Here is a 23201-nt window from a genome sequence, read left to right as displayed (position 1 = left end):
AGATCAGGTGTCATTTGCAGCCATTTCAAAGTGTCGCAGCTAATTTAAAAGTAGAGTTAAACTGCAAAGTTTGTTTGTTTCCTTGCAATGCTGTTGTACAGAACTGAATTGTATTTGTGACTATGTATATATACAAAGTATATTTTTGAAATTTCAAAAAAAAACTCGTGTTCCCACACATGGGCTGGGAGGCCTGGGTTCAAGTCCTACCTTCTCCAGAGCTGTGTGACAACACCTCTGAACAGGTAGGTTAGAAAAATGGGTTAAATTAAAGAATAAAATGTTTCTCTCTTGATCTCACAATTCAAGACGTTGAAGTTAGTTATTGAGATTTTAGCGTTTAATATTTTAATATCACAACACTGCTGTGTTTGTTCGAAACATTTCTCATCCTGCTAATATATAACGTAATTGAATGTGAACTGTCAGTGTATCTTCCCTCTGGCTGGCTGATTCTAGAAATTGTGGAAAGCTTGAACATATTGCAGTACATTTATACATTTGCTTAAAGATCTTGTATCATTTTAAGTGACCTAAATGAACTAATAAGCAGGTTGGTGCCTTTTTCTAGAGTATTCCCTTTGGATATATTTCTGCTTCTAAGAGAGTCCCTCAGGATGTTGGCTGACTGAGTTTGAGTTCTGAGATGGCTAGTGTAAAGTATGATGTGTAGACCCTGTCATATTTGGGGTGGGCAGTGCCTGACTGGTTGGTTTAATGAGTTAGAACATAGAATATTACAGCACAGTACAGGCCCTTTGGCCCTCGATGTTGTGCCGACCCGTCATCCCGATCTCAAGCCCATCTAACCTACACTATTCCATGTACGTCCATATGCTTATCCAATGACGACTTAAATGTTCCTAAAGTTGGCGAATCTACTACCGTTGCAGGCAAAGCATTCCATTCCCTTACTACTCTCTGAGTAAAGAAACTACCTCTGACATCTGTCCTATATCTTTCACTCCTCAATTTAAAGCTATGCCCCCTCGTGCTCGCCATCACCATCCTAGGAAAAAGGCTCTCCCTATCCACCATATCTAACCCTCTGATTATTTTATATGTTTCTATTAAGTCACCTCTCAACCTTTTTCTCTCTAATGAAAACAACCTCAAGTCCCTCAGCCTTTCCTCATAAGACCTTCCCTCCATACCAGGCAACATCCTAGTAAATCTCCTCTGCACCCTTTCCAAAGCTTCTACATCCTTCTTATCATGCAGAGACCAGAACTGTACACAATACTCCAAGTGCGGCCGCACCAGAGTTTCGTACAGCTTCACCATAACCTCTTGGTTCTGGAACTCGATCCCTCTATTAATCAAATCTAAAACACTGTATGCCTTCTTAACAGCCCTGTCAACCTGGGTGGCAACTTTCAAGGATCTGTGTACATGGACACCGAGATCTCTCTGCTCATCTACACTACTAAGAATCTTACCATTAGCCCTGTACTTTGCCTTCTGGTTACTCCTACCAAAGTGCATCACCTCACACTTGTCTGCATTAAACTCCATTTGCCACCTCTGTTGTTCTAAGGCCTTAGATACTTTGGCGTTGGTCACTCCAATAATTGACCTGAACACATTACTTTCAGAGCCGTGCTCATGTGGCTCATTCAGTAATATCCTATTATCTAATTCAGCAGTGTAACAAAAGGACCACTTTAGGATTTCCACTAGATAGCATTTTTCTCATACTGCTATCATGTGTTTCTGAAATGCATTTAAAGCAGATGGAAGAATATCAAGACAAGGAACTATATTTTCTGGAACCAACCGAGCAAGCGTATTAATAATCAAATTAAATTTAATTTACTTCACACATTTTCCTCAAGTGGACAAAATGAACAAAATTAGTACAAGACAAAATCTATGCCTTTTTGTGAGCAGACTTGTTTAAGGCAAAACCTTTCTTTCAACTATGTCCACCTGCACAAACTGATTTCCTCCTGCTCTGTGAGCTGTTGTATCCCTTTAGCCCTCAATTAAAATCTGGCTAAGCAACTGCTTGGTCTTTGTATTCATTTTGGTAATTCCTGACTCCAAAAAGCTGAAGACAATATTTCTGATTTTTCTTAGACCAGTAATTCATCCAGCACTTCTGAAGTCAGACAAATTGACTATATTATACTAAAGCATAGAGACAACAGAAACCTTATGCTTTGCTATAATTAATAAAGTTCTCAGGACAATGGATGTGAACATTTGTCGGTCATCTAGGATAAGCATAATATCCACAGCTTCATCAACACTTCAAGCTTCGTTCCATTTTTGAAACATGTACTTTTCTTTTAAACCAAAATATCTTGATGTGGTAGCAGATCAAAAAGGGGGAAGCAAACAAATATGATTACCTATCCTTCTGTATTGCTCAGATGTCATCAGGCTCCTTGCTACACCATCTCTAGTATCTGGAAATCATTACTGTAGCAAGGTGACAAGAATACATTGTGTACTGTGAAACAGCCCAAGATCCAGTGAACATTACTTAGTGTTATAGTAAATTTTTCTATAGTTTAAGTTCTAGATTAAATTAGTTGTAACTTTTTATATATATAAACTGTATTGTGCAAAGAATATTTGATTAATTAGCCTATACTCCTCTGATTTGGAGATGCAATCTCACTTTATTTTGTAGAGGAACGGGAACTTGATCATTATATCTGAAGGTTTCACAACTCTGCTGTAAACTGCTTCCATTATTCTTTTTATGATGTGTTTCATGGCTATGCAGGTCGATGCTCACAATATTGTACCCTGCTGGGTAGCTTCAGGCAAACAGGAATACAGTGCCAGAACAATCAGGAAGAAAATTCATGATAAACTCCCTCAGTTCCTGACAGATTTTCCTCCAATTATCCAGCATCCTTTTAGCTCATCCCAGAAGGCAGAGGTTGGTATCATAAAATATTTAATTTTGAAGCTCATTAACTTGGTTGAATGTTGAAAAATACTGAAACAAGTTATTTCTTAATTCTCCTATTAAGAATGTAAAGATGGTAAATAGAAACAAAGTAGTTTTGAGCTTGTGCTGGTTTAAAATTGTTGCTGCCTGAGAGGCCAGCAATGTAACACAAGGAATCTGTCTAATTATTAAAAGCATTAACTTATTTTCAACACAAGCAAGTTGCTTTTATATTTTGAATAGTGATTTTGAAAATGTTATTTTATTTATCAATATTAGCCCCCAGATTTTACCAGAAATTAGAAATTCATTCATTGGGATGAATATGTGACACATGAACATATAAATGTATGAATTAGGAACAGGAGTTGGCCATTTGGCCCCTCGAGCCCTCCCTGCCATTGTCTGAGGTCATGGGTGATCTGATTGTGGCCTCAATTCCACATTTCTGTCGACCCCCAAAGATCTTTAACTCCTTTACATTAGTCAAGAATCTTTTCTGCCGACAGTTGGACTGTAATGGATACTTATTGTTTTGAGAACACATTTGTTTGAGGTGCCTTAGTTAAAGAAATCCAATCTGAGACTAGTTTAGAGCCCTGTAAACCTAATCCTTCCTTCATTATGATCATGTCTGGTCATTCAACTCCATAGCCTTTTCAATTCTTTTAGCGCCAAGTACTGTGTCCAACTTTGAAATCAGATAAAGTTTTGGTCTCCACTGCTTTAGAACATAGAACATAGAACAGTACAGCACAGAACAGGCCCTTCAGCCCACAATGTTGTGCCGACCATTGATCCTCATGTATGCACCCTCAAATTTCTGTGACCATATACATGTCCAGCAGTCTCTTAAATGACCCCAATGACCTTGCTTCCACAACTGCTGCTGGCAACGCATTCCATGCTCTCACAACTCTCTGCGTAAAGAACCTGCCTCTGACATCCCCTCTATACTTTCCACCAACCAGCTTGAAACTATGACCCCTCGTGCTAGCCATTTCTGCCCTGGGAAATAGTCTCTGGCTATCAACTCTATCTATGCCTCTCATTATCTTGTATACCTCAATTAGGCCCCCTCTCCTCCTCCTTTTCTCCAATGAAAAGAGACCGAGCTCAGTCAACCTCTCTTCATAAGATAAGCCCTCCAGTCCAGGCAGCATCCTGGTAAACCTCCTCTGAACCCTCTCCAAAGCATCCACATCTTTCCTGTAATAGGGCGCCCAGAACTGGACGCAGTATTCCAAGTGCGGTCTAACCAAAGTTTTATAGAGCTGCAACAAGATCTCACGACTCTTAAACTCAATCCCCCTGTTAATGAAAGCCAAAACACCATATGCTTTCTTAACAACCCTGTCCACTTGGGTGGCCATTTTAAGGGATCTATGTATCTGCACACCAAGATCCCTCTGTTCCTCCACGCTGCCAAGAATCCTATCCTTAATCCTGTACTCAGCTTTCAAATTCGACCTTCCAAAATGCATCACCTCGCATTTATCCAGGTTGAACTCCATCTGCCACCTCTCAGCCCATCTCTGCATCCTGTCAATGTCCCGCTGCAGCCTACAACAGCCCTCTACACTGTCAACGACACCTCCGACCTTTGTGTCGTCTGCAAACTTGCTGACCCATCCTTCAATCCCCTCATCCAAGTCATTAATAAAAATTACAAACAGTAGAGGCCCAAGGACAGAGCCCTGTGGAACCCCACTCACCACTGACTTCCAGGCAGAATATTTTCCTTCCACTACCACTCGCTGTCTTCTGTTGGCCAGCCAATTCTGTATCCAAGCAGCTAAGTTCCCCTGTATCCCATTCCTCCTGACCTTCTGAATGAGCCTACCATGGGGAACCTTATCAAATGCCTCAAATTCTCCAGTGGTTATTGGCCACTTCTAGTGGTCCACTGGTAAAGCAGGCTTTGTGTACTCATAAAAAGCAGAGGAACATTAAACAGTCAAAGAAAGAACAAAAGGATAAAATGGTTGTAAATTTAAAATAGTAGGTCGTACTACAGACATACAAGATGTTTGGTTCTGAACTCACTTTTCTGCTGAGGTGAGTTGATGCTGGCAATGCTGCTAATATCGTCAGAGTCTGTAAGGTCAAAGGTCACAGCTTTTTTGTCTCCTGTGTTTTTTGGTGCATCTTCATCTGAAATCCCTTCAGCAAGAGATGATTCTCTATGATAGCAAATTGCTCACCATTCTCTGGGTGAAGAAATTTCTGTTTCATCTCAGTCCCATATCCTTAGACTGTTACCCATGGTTTTAGACTTCCCTGTACATTGGCAACATACTTCCTGTATCTACCCTGTCTGATCCTGTTAGAATGTTATAGATTTCTATTTGAAAATCTGTTTTGACTATGACAAATATTTCAAAATTTCTGTTTGGGTTTCGCTGGAAGTCTATTTGGATTAAACAAAATGAAAGTTTGACCAGAAGCCAGTTTTCTCATTCTAATAGCCAGTCTAATGAAAAATTGTTTTTGTGTCAGCAGATATTTAGCATACCTTAGTTCAGAAACAGGCTGGCTACCTTCAAAACCTATGTATGGAAAATATTCAAAAGACGAGGCTACCATAGTGTAAAAGGTTTGGATGGTGAAGTGCGATATGTTCAAGAAAACTTTCTTTATCAATAGGTGGATGCTCCTACTAGAGAAAGAGCAAAACCAGACCTTCGTTTGGGCAATTAGGCAGGGCAGGTGACTGAAGTAAAAGCGTGGGAACACTTTGGGTCTGGTTTCAGAATGGTTATGGAAAAGGATAAGCCTTCCATAAAAGTTAAAAGTTTTCAAATGGAGTAGGCAAATCTCAATGGTAGGAGTCAAAAACTTTCAAAAGTTGATTGGGGTAGACTGTTCACAGGTAAAGGGATGTCTGACAAGTGGGAGGCGTTCAAGAGTGTGATGATGAGAGTTTAGAGGCATTTTGCTCCTGTTAGAGTGAAAGCTAAGGCTGGCAGGATTAGGGAACAATGGATGAATTAAGATATTGAGGTTCTAGTCAAAAATAGAAGAGATGGAAAGGAATAGGTGTATACCACTGGGCAAGAGTAGTGTTGGAAAGGGATAGGTGTATACCACTGGGCAAGAGTTATAGCTGGGGGAAAGGCAATTACGATGAAATTAGGCAAGATTTAGGGAGCATAGAATGGGGAAGGAAACTGCAGGAGATGGGCACATTAGAAATGTGGAGCTTATTCAAGAAAAAGCTCCTGTGTGTCCTAGATAAGTATGTACCTGTCAGGCACGGAGGAAGCTGTAGAGTGCAGGAGCCGTGGTTTACGAAGGAGGTGGAATCTCTGGTTAAGAGGAAGAAGAAGGCTGATGTTAGGATGAGATATGAAGGCTCAGTTAGGGCACTTGAGGGCTACGAGGTAGCCAGGAGAGACCTAAAGAGAGAGCTCAGAAGAGCCAGGAGGAGACATGAGAAGTTGTTGGCGGATAGGATCAGGGTAAACCCTAAGGCTTTCTATAGGTATTTAAGGAATAAAAGAATGACGAAAGTAAGATTAGGCCCAATCAAGGATAGTAGTGGTAAGTTGTGTGTGGAGTCAGATGAGATAGGGAAGCACTAAATGAATATTTTTCAACAGTATTCCCTCTAGAAAACAACAATGTTGTCGAGGAGGATACTGAGATACAGGCTACTAGACTAGGTGGGATTGAGGTTCACACGGAAGAGGTATTAGAAAACCTTCAGAAGGTGAAGATAGATAAGTCCCCTGGGCCGGATGGGATTTATCCTCGGATCCTCTGGGAAGCCAGGGAGGAGATTGCCGAGCCTCTGGCATTGATCTTTAACTCGTCACTGTCTACAGGAATAGTGCCAGATGACTGGAGGATAGCAAATGTGGTTCCCCTGTTCAAGAAGGGGAGTAGAGACAACCCTGGTAATTATAGACCAGTGAGCCTTACCTCAGTTGTTGGTAAAGTGTTGGAAAAGGTCATAAGGGATAGGATTTATAATCATCTCGAAAAGAATAAATTGATTAGGGATAGTCAACACGGTTTTGTGAAGGGAAGGTTGTGCCTCACAAACCTTTATTGAGTTCTTTGAGAAGGTGACCAAACAGGTAGATGAGAGTAAATTGGTTGATGTAGTGTATATGGGTTTCAGCAAGGCGTTCGATAAGGTTCCCCACAATAGGCTATTGTACAAAATGCGGAGGAATGGAATTGTGGGAGATATAGCAGTTTGGATCGGAAATTGGCTTGCTGAAAGAAGACAGAGGGTGGTAGTTGATGGGAAATGTTCATCCTGGAGACCAGTTACTCGTGGTGTACCGCAAGGGTCGGTGTTGGGTCCACTGCTGTTTGTCATTTTTATAAATGACCTGGATGAGGGCGTAGAAGGATGGGTTAGTAAATTTGCAGACGACAGTAAGGTCGGTGGAGTTGTGGATAGTGACAAAGGATGTTGTAGGTTGCAGAGAGACATAGATAAGCTGCAGAGCTGGGCTGAGAGGTGGCAAATGGAGTTTAATGCAGACAAGTGTGAGGTGATGCACTTTGGTAGGAGTAACCGGAAGGCAAAGTACAGGGCTAATGGTAAGATTCTTAGCAGTGTAGATGAGCAGAGAGATCGCGGTGTCCATGTACACAGATCCTTGAAAGTTGCCACCCAAGTTGACAGGGCTGTTAAGAAGGCATACAGTGTTTTAGCTTTTATTAATAGTTTCGAGTTCTGGAACCAAGAGGTTATGGTGAAGCTGTACAAAACTCTGGTGCGGCCGCACTTGGAGTATTGTGTACAGTTCTAGTCACCGCATGATAAGAAGGATGTGGAAGCTTTGGAAAGGGTGCAGAGGAGATTTACTAGGATGTTGCCTGGTATGGAGGGAAGGTCTTACGAGGAAAGGCTAAGGGACTTGAGGCTGTTTTCATTAGAGAGAAGAAGGTTGAGAGGTGACTTAATTGAAACATATAAAATAATCAGAGGGTTAGATAGGGTGGATAGGGAGAGCCTTTTTCCTAGGATGGTGACGGCGAGCACGAGGGGGCATAGCTTCAAATTGAGGGGTGAAAGATATAGGACAGATGTCAGAGGTAGTTTCTTTACTCGGAGAGTAGTAAGGGAATGGAACGCTTTGCCTGCAACGGTAGTAGATTCGCCAACTTTAGGTACATTTAAGTCGTCATTGGACAAGCATATGGACGTACATGGAATAGTATAGGTTAGATGGGCTTGAGATCGGTATGACAGGTCGGCACAACTTCAAGGGCCGAAGGGCCTGTACTGTGCTGTAATGTTCTATGTTCTATGTCAAAAGAGAATTTTATTTTAGATGTAGACAACTTTGGTTCAATTGAATGACACCTTCATGATTATCAACGATAAGACTGGTGCGTCTGACTTTGGTTGTGGGTAAATTGTTAGAGAGATTATAAAACATAGACTTTATGGACATTTAGAGAGGCAAAACTTGATCAGGGATAGTCAGCATGGCTTTGTGTGAGGAAAATCGTATCTCTCAACATGACTGAGTTTTTTGAGTAAGTTACCAAAAAGATTGATGACGGAAGGGGAATAGACATTGTTTATTTGGATTTTGCGTGGTAGACTAATTAGTAAAGTTGGGTCACATGGGATTCAGGATGAGCTTGCCAATTGGATACATAATTAGCTTAATGGCAAGAGACCGAGAGTAGTAGTGGAGGGGTTTTTTTTTTGACTGGAGGCCCATGACCAGCACTGTTCCACAGGGATCGGTTCTGGGTCCTGTTTTGTTTGCCATTTATAGAAATGATTTGGATGAGAATATAGAAGGTATGGTTAGTGAGTTTGTGGACAACGCCAAAATTGGTGGCGTAGTAGACAGTCAAGAAGGTTTTCTAAGATTACAAAGGGAGCTCATTGAAATGGGCCGATGGGCTGAAAAATTGCAGATTGAGTTCAATCCGGATGAATGTGAGGTATTGCGTGTTGGTACAACAGACTAGAGTAGGGCTTATATAATTAATGGTAGAGCCTTGGGTAGTTTTGTAGAACACAGAAGGACCTGGGGTACAGGTACATAATTGTTTGAAGTTTATGTCACATATAGAGAGGGTGGTTAAAAAGGCATTTGGCATGCTTGCCTTCATTGCTCAGTCCTTTGAGCATAAGAATTGGGACGTCATGCTGAAGCTGTATAGGACATTGGTGAGGCCTCCTCTGGAAGAGTGTCCAGTCCTGGTCGCCCAATTTTGGAAGGATATTATTGAGCTGGAGAAGGGTCAGAAGAAATTTAACAGGATGATGCCAGGTATGGAAAGTTTGAGTCATAAGGAAAGGCTGGATAGGATGGAGTGTAGAAGGTTGAGAAGCGACTTGAAGAAAGCTTCTAAAATAATGAGAGGGAGAGATAGAGTTAGTGGTAGCTGTCTTTTCCCTAAGATGGGAATTTCAAGGCCTGGGGGCACATTCTTAAGGTGAGAGGAGAGAGATTTTAAAAAAAACAGACCTGAGAGGCAAACTTTTTACATGTGTTCGCATGTGGAATGAACTTCCTGACAAAGTGGTGGATGTGGGTACAATTACCATGTTTAAAAGACATTTGGATAGATACATGAATAGGAAAAGTTTGGTAGGGTATGGGCCAGGAGCAGGCAGGTGAGACTAGTTTAGTTTGGGATCATACTTAGCATGGACTATTTGGAGTGAAGGATCTGTTTCCGATAAACATACAATTTCCTTTTGATGTTTGCTTTAGGTATGTCAGGTAATGTTATCTTCAGTGCACAATTACTTGCTAGTGCTGTAGAGTTAGTTACTGAATCCCTGACCATCAAATTCAGTGTCATCTTCTTTGCTGTGCCACATCAATAAAGGAAACAAAGTATGGCTCATTTAAAGGAAGCTATCTACAGTATGAATATCCACTGGCTATTACAAATTGGTTTTTACAATGCTAGGTATTGCAACAATGTTAAAATTAATTGTCATATGTATTTTGACCCCTGAAATAAGTGTAATGTTGTGTTACAGATAATGGGAACTGCAGATGCTGGAGAATCCGAGATAACAAAGTGTGGAGCTGGATGGCCAAGCAGCATCTTAGGAGCACAAAAGCTGACGTTTTGGGCCTAGACCCTTCATCAGAAAAGGGGGATGGGGAGAGGGTTCTGAAATAAATAGGGAGAGAGGGGGAGGCGGATCGAAGATGGATAGAGGACAAGATAGGTGAAGAGGAGAGAATAGGTGGGGATGTGAGGAGGTAGGGAGGGGATAGGTCAGTCCGGGGAGGACGGACAGGTCAAGGAGGCGGGATGAGGTTAGTAGCTAAGAAATGGAGGTGCAGCTTGAGGTGGGAGGAGGGGATAGGTGAGAGGAAGTACAGGTTAGGGAGGCGGGGACGAACTGGGCTGGTTTTGGGATGCAGTTGGGGGAGGGGAGATTTTGAAGCTTGTGAAATCCATTGTGATACCATTGGGCTGCAGGATTCCCAAGCAGAATATGAGTTGCTGTTCCTGCAACCTTCGGGTGGCACTGCACGAGGCCCAGGATGGACATGTCATCTAAGGAATGTGAGGGGGAGTTGAAATGGTTTGCGACAAGGTTCAAAATCTCCCCTCCCTACCTCCCCACCTATACTCTCCTCTCCACCTATCTTCTCCTCTATCCATCTTCGATCCGCCTCCCCCTCTCTCCCTATTTATTTCAGAACCCTCTCCCCATCCCCCTTTTCTGATGAAGGATCTAGGCCCTAAATGTCAGCTTTTGTGCTCCTAAGATGCTCCTTGGCCTGCTGTGTTCATTCAGCTTCACACTTTGTTATCTGTAATGTTGCGTTAGTTGATTTGTTGTACAGGATGTTGGTGAGGTTACTTTTGGAGTACTGTGTACAATTCTGGTCACCCTGCTACAGGAAGGATATTATTAAATTGGAGAGGGTGCAGAAAAGATATACAAGTATGTTGCTGGGACTGCAGGATTTGAGTTATAGGGAGAGGCTGGATTGGCTGGGACTTCTCACTGGTGCATAGGAGGTTGAGAGAACTTAGAGAGGTTTATAAAATCATGAGGGTCATTGATAAGGTGAATAGCAAAGGCCTTTTCCCTGGGATAGGGAGTTCAAAACTAGAGGGCGTATTTTTAAGGCGAGAGGAGAAAGATTTGAAAGGGACCAGGGGAGCAACTTTTTCACCCAGGGTGATTTGTATGTGGAACAAACTGCCAAAGGAAGTGGTAGATGCACATACAGTTATAACATTTGAAAGACATTCGGACAGGTACGTGAAATGAAAAGGTTTAGAGGGATAGGGGCCAAATGCAGACCAGTTTAGTTTGGGATACTTCAGCATGGACAAGTTGGATCAAATGGTCTGTTTCTGTGCTGCATGACTCTATGACTCATTATTTGGGTCAGAAAGAATGATATGGTCATCTCATTCACTGTCAGTTTGGTTTTGTTACTTTATCAAGGGTTATGTGATTATATGCTGAGGTTTTGTGGTGCAGTAGATAGTGCCCCAACCTCTGAAACAGAGCTCTGGGTTCGAGACACATCCCCAGGACATGCTGATGGAAGGAAGGTTTATTCTTAATGTGACCAACCAGAATGAGTACCAAACTGCAAATCATTCCGTTATGCAACAATAACAAGCGGTAGGAGTGGGTCAGAGACCTAGTCACCCAGCTGAAAGAAATTTGACTCCTCAGCCATCACTAACTATAGCTTCAGAAAACAACATGCATGTGTAGTGCATATTGCCACAGGATCTTGGACTCCCTGAGTGAACTACAGTACTCCACCACCTTGTGATTACAATATCTGATAGATGCATACTAGGATTACTTGTTCTCTCTGTTTACTAAACATTTTATTCTTATAAGAGAATCTGTCGATTGTAGCTTTCCTTGTTTGGGATTTATCTTTCCAGCTGATCGATTGGGATGCAGCCGCAGCAAGCCTTCAAGTGGATCGTACAGTTAAGGAAGTTGACTGGGCTAGACCCGGGACTGCAGCAGGTCTAACTAGGATGGAGTCATTCATTAAGGAGCAGCTTAAGCATTTCAACACTGACAGAAACAACCCAAACAAAACTGCCTTGAGTAATATGTCACCATGGTTTCACTTTGGTGAGTGTTCAGGAAGTGTTTAACTTTTGATTTTTTTCTTTCTCATCTCAAAAGAAGTACTTCATCTTCACTATCATACTGGTCTCTGAAGAAAAACTTCCCCTCGATGGAGGGGTCAGTGATCGTGGTCATAGGTATAAGGTAAGGGACAGGAAGTTTAGAGAACGTGTGAGGAATATCTTTTTTACCCAGAGGGTGGAAAGAATCTGGAATTCACTGCCTGTGAGGGTAGTAGAGACAGAAATCCTCTTAACGTTGAAAAAGTATTTAGATGTGCACATGACTGCAAGGCATACAAAGCGGTGGCCCATTGCTGGAAAATAGGATTACAATAGTAAGTGGCTGTTTTTGACTGGTATGGACACAATGGGCAAAAGAGCTTTTTTTCTGTGCTGTAGATCTCATGACTTTTTATCTCTTTGCAGCCTTGCACTATCCTCATAACATACTTTTATCGAACTATAAATCTTCAAGGTAAGCAGACAGAATCAACATGCGTTTGTAAAAGGGAGATCAAGTTTGACCAGCCTATTGCCATCTATTATCCATATTCTGTGGATAAAGTGGAAGAAGTGGATGTAGTGTGAGTGATAATGGGAACTGCAGATGCTGGAGAATCCAAGATAATAAAATGTGAGGCTGGATGAACACAGCAGGCCCAGCAGCATCCTAGGAGCACAAAAGCTGACGTTTCAGGCCTAGACCCTTCATCAGAGAGGGGGATGGGGTTCTGGTTCTGGTTCTGGAATAAATAGGGAGAGAGGGGGAGGTGGACCGAAGATGGAGAGAAAAGAAGATAGGTAGAGAGGAGAGTATAGGTGGGGAGGTAGGGAGGGGATAGGACAGTCCAGGGAAGATGGACAGGTCAAGGACGTGGGATGAGGTTAGTAGGTAGGAGATGGAGGTGTGGCTTGGGGTGGGAGGAAGGGATGGGTGAGAGGAAGAACAGGTTAGGGAGGCAGAGACAGCTTGGACTGGTTTTGGGATGCAGTGGGTGGAGGGGAAGAGCTGGGCTGGTTGTGTGGTGCAGTGGGGGGAGGGGACGAACTAGGCTGGTTTTGGGATGCGGTGGAGGAAGGGGAGATTTTGAAGCTGGTGAAGTCCACATTGATACCATTGGGCTGTAGTGTTCCCAAGCGGAATATGAATTGCTGTTCCGCAAACCTTCGGGTGGCATCCTTGTGGCACTGCAGAACACCCATGATGGACATGTCATCTAAAGAATGGGAGGGGGAGTGGAAATGGTTTGCGACTGGGAGGTGCAGTTGTTTATTGCGAACCGAGCGGAGATGTTCTGCAAAGCGGTCCCCAAGCCTCCGCTTGGTTTCCCCAATGTAGAGGAAGCCACACCGGGTACAGTGGATGCAGTATACCACATTGGCAGATGTGCAGGTGAACCTCTGCTTAATGTGGAAAGTCATCTTGGGGCCTGGGATAGGGGTGAGGGAGGAGGTATGGGGGCAAGTGTAGCATTTCCTGCGGTTGCAGGGGAAGGTGCCGGGTGTGGTGGGGTTGGAGGGCAGTGTGGAGCGAACAAGGGAGTCACGGAGAGAGTGGTCTCTCCGGAAAGCAGACAAGGGCGGGGATGGAAAAATGTCTTGGGTGGTGGGGTCGGATTGTAGATGGCGGAAGTGTCGGAGGATGATGCGTTGTATCCGGAGGTTGGTGGGGTGGTGTGTGAGAACAAGGGGGATCCTCTTTGGGCGGTTGTGGCGGGGGCGGGGTGTGAGGGATGTGTTGCGGGAAATGTGGGGGACGCGGTCAAGGGCGTTTTCGACCACTGCGGGGGGAAAAATACTTAGATTTCCTATAGACGTTTGATAGGGTACCACATCTAAGATTATCGTGGGAGATAAAAGTCCATATTGTGCAGGGTACCGTATTGGTATTGGCAGAAGATTGGCTGGCGCTCAGGAACTAGAGATTAGGCATAAACTGGTCTTTTTCAGTTTGACAAGGTGTCACTTGTGGCATGTCACAGGCCTCATTGCTAGATCCTGAACTGCTTGCGATTTCCATCAATGGTTAGACAAAGGGTCAGAAGATCTGATTGTCAGATTTGCTGATGACACAAAGAGAAGTAGGAAATTAAATTGTGAAGAGATACAGATTAGAGTGGGAAAAGATGTGGAAAATGGAGCATCATGTCAGAAAATGTGAAATCATCCATTTTGGCAGGAAGAATAAAAAAGTGGCATATAATACAAATGGTGAGAGCTTACAGAACTCACAAAAAGGTTAATGTGCAGGGACTGCAAGTAAGTAGGAAAGCAAGGAGAATGTTACCATTTATCACAAGGAGAATTGAATGTGAAAGTAATATACAGGAAACTGCATCTGGAATACCGTACACATTTAGTTACCTCATTTAAGCAAGAATGTAAATATGTTCATTGAATTTTATTTCCAATTTCCTGCCTTCACTTTCACCTGGCCTATTTCTGACTCCTCCCCTCCCTTCCTAGACATCTTTGTTTCCATTTCTGGGGATAGACTGGCCACTAATATCCACTATAAATCCTCCGACGCCAGCCATTTCTGCCACCTCCAGTGAGATGCCCCCACCAGACACACATTCCTGTCCCGTCCCTTGTCCACCTTCCGCAGAGACCATTCCCTCTGGGACACCCCACTCTACATTTCCTTCACTCCCAACACCCACCCAGAGCTCCACAGCACCTTGCCTTGCAATCGCTGAAGATGTAACACCTGCCCATTTACCTCCTCTCCTCTCAGTATCCAAGGGCCCAAACATACCTTTTAGGTGAAACAACATTTTTCCTGCACTTCCCAGAATCTAGGCAACTGCATTCGCTGCTCACAATGTGGTCTCCTCTTTACTGGGGAAATGAAGCGGAGACTGGATGACCACTTTGTAGGTAGAACATACATGTTCTGCAGAAAAGGCCCTGAGCTTCCAGTTACCTGCCACTTTAACATATCACCCTGCTCCCTGGCCAGCATCTCTGTCTCTTGCTTGTTGCAGTGCTCCGGCGAAGCTCAGCACAAGCTGAAGAACAACGCCTCATTTTCTGCTTGGGAACCCTTTAGCCCTCCAGACTCAATATCGAATTCAATGATTTTAGGGCCTTAATTCTCCCATGTCTTTGCCCCTTATCCCACACACCAGGCCTTGTTATCTCATAGTCTGCAATTACATATTATCTATTGGTAGACATTAACAGCTATTCACCCTTCTGGCCAAATTTTTATCAACTGCCTTGTCCAACTGTTCTCTCTGTTGGGCTTTATCCTCACCTACGGTTTACTCCACCACACCATCACCACCACTCTATCTTGTGCATATAAACTGACATTTTCCTAGTTACCGTTAGTTCTGGGATAGGGTCACCCTACCCGAAACATTAACTATGATTTCTCTCCACAGATGCTGCCAGACCTGCTGAATTTTTTCAGTAATTTCTGTTTTGGTTTCTTTTGCAGTTGGCCTTGCTGCATTCCATTTTGTTTAAATCGATGGACTGGTATTACCTCAGTGAGAAGACAGCATATACAAATTATAAAACTGCTTTGTTTTAGATGCAGAATAAAAACACTAATTAAATCTGAACATAATCTTCCTGATATCCGATCCTACTTTATGAATAAGAAGCATAACATTTAAGCACCATACTATCCTGATATTTGCCTCACTTAACTAATCGTTGTTAGCTTCATTACTGACGCTGGTCTGCTGTCTCCAGGCTAAGTCAACTATCTTAAATCCCCGCAATCTCGCTTCTCTTTTTCTTCATTATCATATGTTGCAGTAAACCAATCTGAAGATGTTGGTTTTTATTCTCCCTTGCTTGACAACAACTCTCAGGGACAATGTGTAAACTTTATTCAGGAGTCCATGTAGCTTTAGTGCATATTTCTCATCCGCCAATTAAATTAGACCCATGGCAAATTAATTTAGCATTATTTTTAATGTTTGTTATATTTTATCCCAGGGAAAACAATCATAAATTGTGAAACATGATAGTTGGAATTAAACAGAATATAGCTATATAGATAGGACAGTGAGTATGGACCATAAATATATGTGTTTGAATTAGAATGATATCAATAAAATAGAGATGGTATGCAGGGAAAATGCAAAGAAATAAGATTGTTAGAAACTTCAAGTTTTGAATTGGCAATTAATATTGGTTTATCAAACTGAGTGCCAGTTCTGAAATAAAAGCTTTGATGATTCTGAGGGTATCTCATACTCTTTTTGCAGGTCAGGTTTCAGTACAAAGAGCAGTTCTGGAGATAAGGAAATACCGCAACAAGTTCAAGGACAGTGTGGATGGTTATATTGAAGAAGCTGTAGTACGACGGGAGCTGGCAGACAACTTTTGTTTTTACAATAAACAATATGACAAGATTGCAGGTGAGGAGTAACTTTGTTCCATTTTAACTCAAGTATGAATGATGTGTTCTCGCTGAATGCTAGCCTTTGTGCTGTTTAAGTTTCACAAGACACTTTTTAATTATCATATTCAATTTGGCTAAATAAGAAATCAAAAATCTTAATCTAGCAGCTCTTTGGAATTGAACATAATGTATCCTCTCCCTTCGTTGATTTGCTACAGTGCACTACCAGTAATAAAGGATGCTGACTTGTGTAATCTTTAACCCCCATCTTCCCCGCAGCAATTGTCCAGATGAGCAGTTATAATTATTCAGAGCACTTAAACAGCTTTGTGGATGAAATCTTGTCGTATAATTTTTACTTAAGCCTCAGTATAGATGGGTGAGCATAATAGACTAAATTTTAACCAAGGTTCAACTTTTAGAAATGTTAATTAGCGTCTATTTGATGTAATGTAACATTTTCACTAGGCAACCTGAGCAAGGCATCTGCCACAGCTTCCCTGCCGCATAAACCACCTCAGGATACGATCGTAAGAAAAGACCACAAGAGTTGGATTTTAAACACTTTGTTTTTGTAGGAACAGGAGAATGCTCCTCCAGGCTCCCAAAAGGTATCTGCGGTCTCCTCCTGACCCAGTCTCCACCGGTGCCTCTCCTACACTGAGACCGCATGGGATCGTTTTCCTCCACACTTGGACAAGTGCCAGATAGTGACAGACAGGAGGCTGAAAGAACACAGCAGGCCAGGCAGCATCTGGAGGAAAGGAGCAGTCAACGTTTCGGGTGTTAACCCTTCTTCAGGGCTGGAGCCTAATTAACAGGACTGAAGAACGGTAACACCCGAAACGTTGGCTGCTGCTTTCCTCCAGATGCTGCCAGGCCTGCTGTGTTTTTCCAGCTTCCCGTTTGTCTGTCTTGGACTCTGGCATCTGCAGTTTTTTCATCTCTTGCCAGAAAGTGACACTTAGTTCTCCGATTCTTTTCTTATCCTTGAGAAAAACAGTTTCCTCCTGTTCACTTGCAGATAGTGAATAAATCAGCAGCATCATAATTTATGTCCTGGTTAAAATTGACACTTTTTTTTAAACTGTAAAATTAATAGCGAGTTTTGAGAAATTAATTTCCATTTGTTGTGACCAAGATGGGAGGATTGCGCTGGCTTTCTCTAGCTCCACAACTCCAGGGTCACAACATAAATTTAATGGTGTTGCCAAGTTCCAGACATAGCGAATCGTATGCCCTCTCTTTCTTTTAGACTTGAAAGATCCATAAACCAAATTTCATTACTAAATACAAAAACATATCTAAAAATGCCAAACTAGTTCATACTTTTTAATATGAAAATATAAATGTTCATTCCTCTGAATAATTCCAGTGACACACAGATAAACGCACACACACACCAAGTAGAGAGATAAAATGGATTATTCTTTGCAGAGATTCACTTTGGGAAAACACACCGGCTAATATGGGACCAGGTATGGAATGTTCAGATGGTGGTCAGTCAAACATTCTGTCATGTGTACATGAGTGTCAGCAAACATTCATCTCTGGCATCATGGCAACTGTTGCTGAGGAAACACAGCAGTGGAAGTCTTGCAGTCACTCTTCAAAAGGGCAATCAGGTTTCACACTGGATTCGCAACGAAGGTGCTTCAGAAACAGGAGATACAAGCTGAACAGAGATGGTAAGAACTGCCAATGCTGGAGTCAGCGATCACACAGTGTGGAGCTGGAGGAACACAGCCGGCCAGGCAGCATCAGAGGAGCAGGAAAGCTGATGTTTTGGGTCGGGACACTTCCTCAGCTTTCCAGCTCCTCTGCTGCTTGGCCTATTGTGTTCCTTCAGCTCCATACTGTATACAAGCTGAACAGCTTGGTATTTGTCAGACATTACCCTGCCCAACCAATTGAAAATCCAAATGCTGTCTCCAAGCCTTCAAACAGAACAGCCTTAAACCTGAGTCATCTTAAAAAAAAAAGTGTTTTCACTAAAGCATGTTCAGACAAAGACAAGGCAACTACCTGGAACCATGTCACTTCTAAGAGATGTCTTGTTAAAAGGAAAAAGATCCAATATGCCTTTTTTTAAAAAAGTTGAAAAAAATTTACATATCCTTCAAAATCAGCACTAGAAAAAAATTAAATGCGAAGCCATCATCATTATACATTTAAAATGCATTCTGTTATTTTTTAAGAAATTGAATATCAACTGATTCTTGGGAATGAAGATGATTGGCAAAGGAAAGAGGAGATGTGAGAACTGTTTTTAGAAAAACAACATTGCAGATAGTTAAAGCGGATCCTTGGTTACCCTGGGGAATCTGTTTCTTACAGGTGCTTCTGATTGGGCACAGAAAACATTGCAAATGCATAGCAAAGACAAACGGCCATATGTTTATACGCTGAAAGAACTGGAAGATGGGAGAACACATGATTCTTTGTGGAATGCAGCACAGGTACGTACAAACACTAGCAATGGTTCCTGTAAATTTTTCTTTAGTTGGGTTACAAATTCTTCCAAGCCCAACAGTTTTACCTATGGGCAGTTTACATTTTAACATTCATGACTTGCATTATGAGGCAAATTTCTTCCATAAATGGGAAAGTTGTAAATGGCCAGATCACTAGAAACTGGATATACAAGTGAGATACACGTCGGTAAGCTCACAGAAGTCCCTAGATGCTGACCTATATAGGAGTTACCTGGAAATTTCTTTTAAAGTTGTTCCGAAATCCCCTGGAGAAAACAAGAGCAGTGTCTAATCAGGGGAATGATTAATTGAAGTAGCAGATGATTAGGAGCTCTACTCGAACTAGCTTAGTACTAAAGGATGCAGCTGCTAGAGTGGTCAGCAGCAGGTGGTGAGAGAACAAATAAGAAAGAGAAACTTGATTAATGTCATCCTCATCCGTCTGCATATGAGATGAATCCATCCATGATAGTTTTAGTTATAGTGACAACCACATACTGTCAATAGATTCAAAGTCCTATTTGCTCAAGAGGATACTCTTCATTGTATTATGTGACATGACTATTAAACGGGTTAGAGTTTGAACAAATCTAGCAACACAAAACTGGGCACCCATGAAGTGCTGTAGGCCAACAGTAGCAACAGAATTTGACTCTGTCATAAGCTGGGATGGTATCCTAGCATATCCCCCACTCTACCATTACAATCAAGCTGAGGGTCAACCCTGACTGATTGCGAACAGGACGGCATGCCAGAAACAGGACCACATATGTCTAAAAATGAGATATCCCAGGTAAACCTACAGCACCGAATACTTGCCTACAGCTGAAACAATATGCAGTAGACAGGTCGAAGCAATCCCACTACCAACAATCAGATCTAAACACTGCAGTCTTTCTGTATCCAGTTGTGAATGATGGTGAACAATTAAACAATCTAAGTCCATCTTTGGTGATGGGAGAGCTTAGAATATCAATGCAAAGGAAAATACTGAAACATTTGCATCCATCTTCAGGCAGAACTGCCAAGTGGATGATCCATCTTCAGGTTTTTTTCCTGAGAGCTGCAGCATCACAGATACTAGTCTTTATTCAATTTGATCCACTCCACATGCAGCAAGAAACAACTGAAGACATGGGAATCTAGAAAGGTTGTAAACCCCAATAACATCCCAGCAAAGTATTTATATTTTTTAATAGAATCCCTGCAGTGTGGAAACAGGCCCTTTTGGGTCCACAACAAGTCCACACCAACCCTCAGAGAAGCCCACCCAGACCCATTCCCCAAAACCACCTAATCTACACATCCCAGAACACTACAGGCAATTTAGCGTGGCCAGTCCACCTAGCCTGCACATCTTTGGACTGTGGGAGGAAACTGGAGCAACCGGAGGAAACCGACGCAGACACGGGGAGAATGTGCAAACTCCGAGGAAGTGATAAAAATGATTGATGAGGCTCAGGAAATGGATTATGTTGTCTACACGGACTTCAGTAAAGCCATTGACGAGGTCCCTCATAGAAAGCTGATACAGGAGGTAAAGTCGCACAGGGTCAGAGGTGAGCTTGCAAGATGCATAAAAAACTGGCTCGGCCATAGGAGACAGAGGGTAGCAGTGAAAGTGTTTGTTTCTGAATGGAGGGCTGTTACTAGTGGCGTTCCTCCGTGATCAGTGTTGGGATCTTGGCTGTTTTGTAATATATATCTGTAAATGATTTGAAGGAAAATGTAACTGATCTGATTAGTAAGTTTGCCAATGATACAAAGGTTGGTGGAATTGTGGATAGTGATGTGGACCGTCGGATGATACAGCTGGATTTGGATCAGTTGGTGACTTGGGCAGAGAGATGGCAGATGAAATTTAGTCCAGAAAAATGTGAAGTAATGCACTTTGGACAGTCTAATCCAGATGGGAAATATACAGTAAATGGCAGAACCCCTTAAAAGTACTGATTTGGGTGTACAAGTACACAGGTCACTGAAATTGGCAATGCAGGTGGAGAAGGTAGTCAACAAGGCATAGCGCATGCTTGCCTTCATTGGCGGGGCATTGAGTTTAAAAATTGGCTGGTACTATTGCAGCTTTATAGAACCTTAGTTAGTCCACATCTGGTAGAGTGTGTCCAATTCTGGTTGCCACGCCACCAGGAGGATGGGGTGGCTTTGGAGAGGGCACAGAAAAGATTTACCAGAATGTCGCCTGGGATGGAGGGCATTAGCAATGAGGAGAGGTTGGTGAAACTTGGGTTGTTCTCACTGGAATGACAGAGGTTGAGGGGCAACCTGATAGAAGTCTACACAATTATGAAGGGCATGGACAGAGTGGACAGTCCAGAAGCTTTTTCCAAAGATGTAAGAGTCAGTTACGAGGGACCATGGGTTTAAGGTACGAGGGGCAATGTTTAAAGGTGATATATAAGGCAAGTTTTTTTATTTAAACAGAGGGTGGTGGGTGCTTGGAAGTCGCTGCCAGGGGAGGTAATGGAAGCAGATACTATCGTGACGTTTAAAGGATATCTTGACAAATATGGTGGGAATAGAATGATACAGTCCATGGAAGGGTAGTGGGTTTCAGTTGTGACGGGCAGCATGTCGATGCAGACTTGGAGGGCTGAAGGGCCTGTTCCTGTGCTGTAATTTTCTATGTTTAATTGCAACTTCTCAGGTATTGATGCAGCCTCTGTGCAGGTGTTGTTGTGTGAGGCCAAAATGAGGCCAACAATGGCTGACAGATGGCAAGTAAAACTCATACCACATAAATGCCAGATACTGACCATTTCCAACAAGGGAATATAACCAAAATAGAAATAGCTGGAGAATTCACCTGTGCAGAAAGGTCACTGGACCCAAAACATTGACTGTTATCTCTCCACAAATGCTATCAGACCTGCTGAGTTTCTCTAGCTACTTCTGTTTTTATTTCAGATTTCCAGCATCCACATTTCTTTGCTTTTTGTTAACAGCATGTAACCGTCTGAGCTTGACGTTCTAGTTGCATCAACATCAACTAAATCCCCCACTATTCACCTGGGGAGTTATCACTGAGCAGAAACTGAACTTTCTAGAACTAAATACTGTTGATACAAGATCAGATTAGAAGCTGGGGCTTCTGCAGTGAGTAATTCATCACCTCCCAATTCCCCAAAGCCTGTCAATTAGCTATAAAAGGCACAAATTGGAGGGTGATGAAATACAATCCACTTGCCTGAATATATGCAGCTCCAACAACGCTCAAGAAGCTTGACGCAATCCAGGATGAAGCAGCCTGCTTGACTGGCACCACATTCACTAACTAACTATCTTCAACACAGATGCTCACTAACAGCACTGTGTCCCATCTACAAGATACACTGCAGCAACTCACTAAGGCTCCTTCAACAACACCTTCCAAATCTGCTATATTTACTATTTAAAAGGATCTAGGTCAGCAGATGTTTGGGAACACCATTACTGGAAATCTGCTTCAAGCCACAAGCTGTCCTATACTACCTTTATTTCACTGTCGTTGAGCCAAAATTCAGGTGGACTGCAGAAGTTCAAGCAGGTGGATCACAACCTTACCAAGGGCGATTAGCCGCAAGCAATCAGTGCTGACCTGACCTGTAATGTCCACTTCTTATGAATAAGTAAGACACAAATGAACATTTAATGTTGAGATAGTGGTGTTTATGAATCTCGTTGAAAACGAGACTTTAATATTCACTAGTTCTAGAAATTTGAGAGATTGCACTGTTACAGGATATTGATAAATGGGGAAAGTCATTCAAACCACCTCGATTCTTTTGCACAGAATTAGCATGCAGTCCTATTCCACCTACCTGCCCCTAGCTGCCTTTCTTGTAAAGTGCAGCACCTTCATCGGCAACATTTGTTATTTACTATAGCTTCAGATGATCCATGAGGGGAAGATGCATGGTTTTCTTCGAATGTACTGGGCTAAAAAGATTCTAGAGTGGACTGCATCACCTGAAGAAGCCTTACAGTTCTCCATCTACCTGAATGATCGCTATGAACTGGATGGCAGAGATCCAAATGGATATGTAGGTAAGCACAAATTTGTTTTTATATTTATCTAAAACAGGTGTGCATACGTACCTTATGCCTCTACATAAAATATTAGTACATAACTCTTAAAAATAAATGAGTCGACCATTTGCAGTTCCTTTAACCCCTTTTAATGCTGTGTTATTTCATTGCCTTCTGTTCTTCAATACCTCTGTCCCTCACATTAAGATTGCAAAAAAGGAATCTCTGCCAATTTGTGGAATCTCTTAGTGGATTGGAAAATCACCTGATATTTTCAAGCGCTGCTTAGTGTGTTGTGAAGTAAAAACAAAAAGTAAACAAATTCATTTTGACACATAGAGCATAACCTAAAAATGGCAAAGTC

The 23201-nt window shown here is 42.3% G+C and overlaps 1 protein-coding gene across 1 annotated transcript in view; it reads left to right on the top strand.

The window, feature by feature from the left end:
* Positions 1–23201, top strand: part of cpdp (CPD photolyase) — a 33168-nt gene that overhangs the window by 5733 nt on the left and 4234 nt on the right. The window contains exons 5-9 of the mRNA XM_059651128.1: positions 2735–2893; positions 11777–11975; positions 16201–16353; positions 18675–18796; positions 22696–22855. Coding sequence (XP_059507111.1) covers positions 2735–2893; positions 11777–11975; positions 16201–16353; positions 18675–18796; positions 22696–22855 — 793 coding nt within the window. The remainder of the gene's footprint in view (positions 1–2734; positions 2894–11776; positions 11976–16200; positions 16354–18674; positions 18797–22695; positions 22856–23201) is intronic.

Source organism: Stegostoma tigrinum, chromosome 14 (genome assembly GCF_030684315.1).
Source record: "Stegostoma tigrinum isolate sSteTig4 chromosome 14, sSteTig4.hap1, whole genome shotgun sequence".
NCBI classification, from domain to species: Eukaryota; Metazoa; Chordata; class Chondrichthyes; order Orectolobiformes; family Stegostomatidae; genus Stegostoma; species Stegostoma tigrinum.
Note: the sequence above shows the minus strand (reverse complement) of the source record. Positions and strands in the feature narration are given on the sequence as shown.